Source organism: Telmatherina bonti (assembly GCF_933228915.1).
Source record: "Telmatherina bonti genome assembly, chromosome: 14".
Taxonomy (NCBI): domain Eukaryota; kingdom Metazoa; phylum Chordata; class Actinopteri; order Atheriniformes; family Telmatherinidae; genus Telmatherina; species Telmatherina bonti.
In genome coordinates this window covers 2,835,694-2,840,700 of record NC_136612.1, presented here as the reverse complement: position 1 = coordinate 2,840,700, position 5,007 = coordinate 2,835,694, and the positions used below count along the sequence as shown (strand labels likewise).

General features: G+C 43.2%; 1 protein-coding gene across 1 annotated transcript in view; it reads left to right on the top strand.

The window, feature by feature from the left end:
- tspan4b (tetraspanin 4b) overlaps positions 1 to 4,233 on the top strand; it is a 138,830-nt gene extending 134,597 nt beyond the window's left edge. The window contains exons 5-8 of the mRNA XM_079253327.1: positions 38 to 133; positions 969 to 1,082; positions 3,763 to 3,846; positions 4,011 to 4,233. Coding sequence (XP_079109453.1) covers positions 38 to 133; positions 969 to 1,082; positions 3,763 to 3,846; positions 4,011 to 4,079 — 363 coding nt within the window. The 3' untranslated portion in view covers positions 4,080 to 4,233. The remainder of the gene's footprint in view (positions 1 to 37; positions 134 to 968; positions 1,083 to 3,762; positions 3,847 to 4,010) is intronic.
- Positions 4,234 to 5,007: the final 774 nt, after the last annotated feature.

Below are 5,007 nucleotides of genomic sequence, written 5' to 3'. Positions count from 1 at the left end.
CAAACTGTCCATATGTTGACCACATGTCTTTCTGTAGGTGGATTCCAGAGCACAAGATGAGCTAAAGGAGGGGATGAAGAGTTATACATCAGAACCTGGACTGAAACAGTCGTGGGACAACGTCCAGAAGATGGTGAGGACAGAAACACAGTCCCTTATGGACCACACACTTTCTGAGAACATTTCCACTTTATGGTAAAAAGGAAACTTTGCTCAAAACAAGTCGATGCTTTTTTCTGCTCATCTGCATATCGGGAGAGAGAAATTATGGTGTGTGAGAACAAAGTGTGAAGCTCGATGTGAGTCCAAGGTGAGAGACTGGGTTGGGACGGGATGTGGGTAGACTGTGAGTGAGTGTTGGGGAAGTCAGTGTGGGATTGGGGGGGGGGGGGGGGGGGGGGGGTGTTAAGGACCCAAAGAAAGTACAGACAGGAGTTAAGTTGAGAAGTGAAAAATTATTGGGGGAAGAAGACAGTCCAGTGAGTCCACATATCAACAAGACTGGCCATATAAAATATGAAAATCATAATCATGCATGCAGTGACATTCACGTTTCAATTCAAAGGTAAATAGTGAAATTATTTCGATTTAAATATTTTTATGGTTCATAACTAAAAACAATCCAGAAATTCTTTCAGTATCATAAAATGAATCAATTATATAAAACAGTCAAACAAGCATGTGAAGAATTAAAACCCCTCTACATCATAGTTTTGATTAGTTTTTTTCATAGAATTATGCAGAAAAAAAGCTGAAAAATGATTTTATCTTTGAAGTTTTTAGCAATAATAATAATGGGATAAAAAAGGAGTGTCGTGATGCATGTTGGGTTTACAGATGTTGGCAGTGGAGCACGCTGCTTGAAATGAAGCCTTCAGAGTTAAAACAAGGCTGCTGCTGAACGAGTCGACCCTCAGTGGGAAAGAGGTTTTCCTTGCTGGTGATACTGGTTCTTTCCTTCCCTCCAGTTTAAATGCTGCGGCGTGTCCAGCCAAGCAGACTGGTATGAAGTGCTGAACGGGACGCTGCCCGCATCCTGCTGCTCTGTCGGGATAGAAAAGTGCAACGATGGATGGACCGAGGTTGGTCTGAGCTCAGCTCCAGGAGTTTTTTTTCCTTCTCTGATAGAAGCCCCCATTTGTCTGAATGTTGACAGAAAATGAGTCTTTGCACAACACTGTGGAATTTGGGGGCACTTTGGCAGGGTGCATGTGTTGGTGGACGTTCAGGGTGCATTTTGGAGGCTTAACTAATGACTTAATCACAGTTTACTACATAACTACAACTAGTCAGCAATGCAGCCAACTGACTGACATGATGAGGACGAGGATCTTGGACTACAAGGAAAACCAGGAGCAGAAATGTTGAGGTAAAAGGAAGCTAGGACATCAGGATCTACATCCTGGTGGGAAATAAACAAGAAGTAAAGACAACAGAAAACAACTCCACAGGACAGAAACAGAAATCTGGCAAAAAACTAAACCAAGCTAAAAGAGAAGCCGAAGCGAACAGTGAGCAGTCACAGAGACTGCCATGATGTGGTGGTTTGTGTTTTTCCTTAGTTCAGGTTTCCTGTTTTATTTTGTAGTTCTTCCTGTTTGGTTCTCTTGTTTGTTGTTTAGCTTTATTGATTTCCTGTTCATCGCGTTCACCTGGTCTTGTTTCAGTTCATTCCGTACACCTGTTTCTTGTTTGGTTCCCCCGTGTTCTTGATTGCTGGATCATTTTGTTCTGTTAGTTTGCTTGTTGTAGTCCCCGGAGAACCTCGGTTAAAATAAATCTACTAAAATCTGCATCCCTGTTCCCTCATCTCTGTGTTTGGGTCCACACCTTCACCCCAAACAGGGACAGAGACTACTGCAAACTGAAACCCTTCACCTGACGGTCACTGTCCTGCTTTTTACCAGCATAGAAACAAACTGAGTCTAAAAATAATCAGAAAATACACTACACATATGTAAAATGTATGTTTTGTGTGGTTATTTATTGTCCTTCCCAACAGCTGGAGAATCAGAAGCTGCCCCTACAATTACACAAAACCTAAATATTAGGTTAAAAACTGGTAATGGAAACATCTAAATTTAAAAAAAACTTATCCTTTAAAAAGTTGTTATGCTCTCATGAGATGTTTTCAGGACGTGTCCATGCAGTAGTAAATTGCAGAAGTGTAATTGAAACACTGGTTTAGCATGTACATGTCACCATGTCATGTGACCATTAACTTCAATTAAAGATGGCAATAGTATGTGTGGACAAAGGAGGAAAAAGGAACTCTTCTTACAAATACTAGAAGAGAAAAATTGCTGGCTTCATGCCTGCCTGACTTACTGGCTGTGTGGTTTTCGTCCTGGTCGTTTAACAGTGGACCAGCTCTATACCCTCTTTGGGGTCCTGGAGGGGGCATGGGAGTTTGTCCAACCAGTCTACATGTGCTTTGTGGACCTGGAGAAGGCATTCGACCGTGTCCCCCGGGGGCTCCTGTGGGGGGTACTCCAGGAGTATGGGGTACCGGACCCCCTTGTACGAGCTGTCCGGTCCCTGTACGACAGGTGTCAGAGCTTGGGCCACATTGCTGGTAGTGAATCGGATTTGTTCTGGTGAGGGTTGGACTCCGCCAAGGCTGCCCTTTATCACCGATTCTGTTCATAACTTATCCGGGATCCTCCTCAAAGGGACACATCCGCTGCAGGGAATCAACAATACTAATTACTTTAGTTTTCACAGAAGAAGTAGCTTATAAGTGGCCAACTTGCCGTTAGTTGCCGTAAGTTGTGGATGAAGAGAAACGTCTTTACAGAAAAAAACATTTAAAGTATACTTCCTGGTTTAAGAAGGGAAAAAGCCATGGACGGGAACAAACACACTTGATATGTGGTTTTTGTCATGGATATTCCTGTTCATGTACGACTGCTCCAGCTAAAGGATTTCTGAATATCAGGCTAAGCATTTGAAACAATATGATATATAAATTACTTAAATTACACCACAGTGAAGTACTTTTACTTTCAGTAGTTGAGTCAAAATTTGAAAATAAACTACTTGTAATACTTAAGTACAAAAAATGTTGAATACTTTAGTGCTTCTTCTTAAGTGCGGCACTTCAAGAACACTTCAACTTCTATTCAAGTAACTTCATTCATAGAGTACTTGTACTTTTACTTGAGTCTTGATTTCTAGTACTTTATCCATGTCTGCTCCTCCCTGGTGAGGTGTTCCGGCACGTCCCTCTGGGAGGAGAGTGTCGGCCAGACCAGACTGATCTACTGAGGAGATCTCTGTAGCCTCCATGTCTGGCAGTGGGAATAAATGCTCTAAACATCCACATGAGTGTTTATTTATGAAGCAGTGATAAGGTCCTGATGAGGTGCCTGGAGGAGGAAAATGTGGGAGTTTCACAGAGAAACAGATATCAGACTGAAAGCGTGGTTTCCATTTCCTTCTTCCCCTCAGTTTAAAGGCTCGGTGAAAATAAAGCCAAAGTTTTCCGTGTTCCTGTGACTCCAGGTGGACAACAGGAGGATGAAGGAAAGACAACATTCCTGGTCAGATGTAGACGAAATTCCCTGGTTGGGTTTAGTCCAGGTTTTAGGTTTAGGTTTTTATGTCTGCTTCATCCATTAAACTTATGCTCTGATGATGATGATGATGTCGACGTTAAAACTGGCCTCTAAAGCTTGCTTCTGCCTGGCTCTCTAAACTTCATCTTGTGCAACAGTCTTCTTCTCCAGTGTGTAATGATAGTCTTCCTCTCCTGGTCTGCAGCCGTGCTACCAGAAGGCCAGAAAGTGGCTGCTGGACAACATCCTCTCTGTCTTGGTGTTTGGAGTCTGCATTGGCGTTGTTCAGGTAGTTGTCTCCACCATGTCCCAACCACATTTCAAGCTGGGAAACGAGAATCTGGAATTCTTGTTTACAGATACTGTCTCATGTTAAAAGTCCAGCAGATCTGGATGAGCTGTAGACCTGTATGTTCTTCAGACCGGTGTGATTTATATGACCTGTGTCAACAGATCCTGGCCCTGGTCTTTTCCATGCAGATGTACTGTCAGATCCGCCATGCTGAGAAAAACATGTACTGACTGCGGAGCTTCTAAAGTCCAGCTGAATAAGGGGTTCAGATGTGAAGGAGATCCCCTGAGCCGGTCTGGAATATGACTGTCTTCACCGCTGCAGTCTGCTGGTTCAGCAGCTCAAACATCATTTTATCATTTTATTACACCATATGTCTGAATATTCCTGCTTCATGAACTGGATTCACTTCCGTATTAAATAAAATCCATGCTTTGAGTGTTTGTGTTTTCATGTTTGATAAATATATTTTAATGTGTGTGTCAGATAAACATCTGTGGTTCGCATTTCAACTAAATGTTCAGTCCAGGGAAGATTTCCAGCCATTCTCCACTCTGATATTCCAATTTTCAATCATTATTCTGCAAAAACAACCATTTTTATTCTAACAGTCGTCCATTCAGGTACAGGTTCCATCCAGGTACAGGATCCATCAAGATACAGGTTCCATCCAGGTACAGGATCCATCAAGGTACAGGATCCATCCAGGTACAGGTTCCATCCAGGTACAGGATTCATCAAGGTACAGGTTCCATCCAGGTACAGGATCCATCCAGGTACAGGATCCATCCAGGTACAGAATCCATCAAGGTACAGGATCCATCCAGGTACAGGTTCCATCCAGGTACAGGATCCATCCAGGTACAGGATCCATCAAGGTACAGGATCCATCCAGGTACAGGTTCCATCCAGGTACAGGATTCATCAAGGTACAGGTTCCATCCAGGTACAGGATCCATCCAGGTACAGAATCCATCCAGGTACAGGATCCATCAAGGTACAGGTTAAGTCCAGGTACAGGATCCATCCAGGTGCAGGTTCCATCCAAGTACAGGTTCTATCCAGGTACAGGATCCATCCAAGTGCAGGTTAAGTCCAGGTACAGGATCCATCCAGGTGCAGGTTCCATCCAAGTACAGGTTCTATCCAGGTACAGGA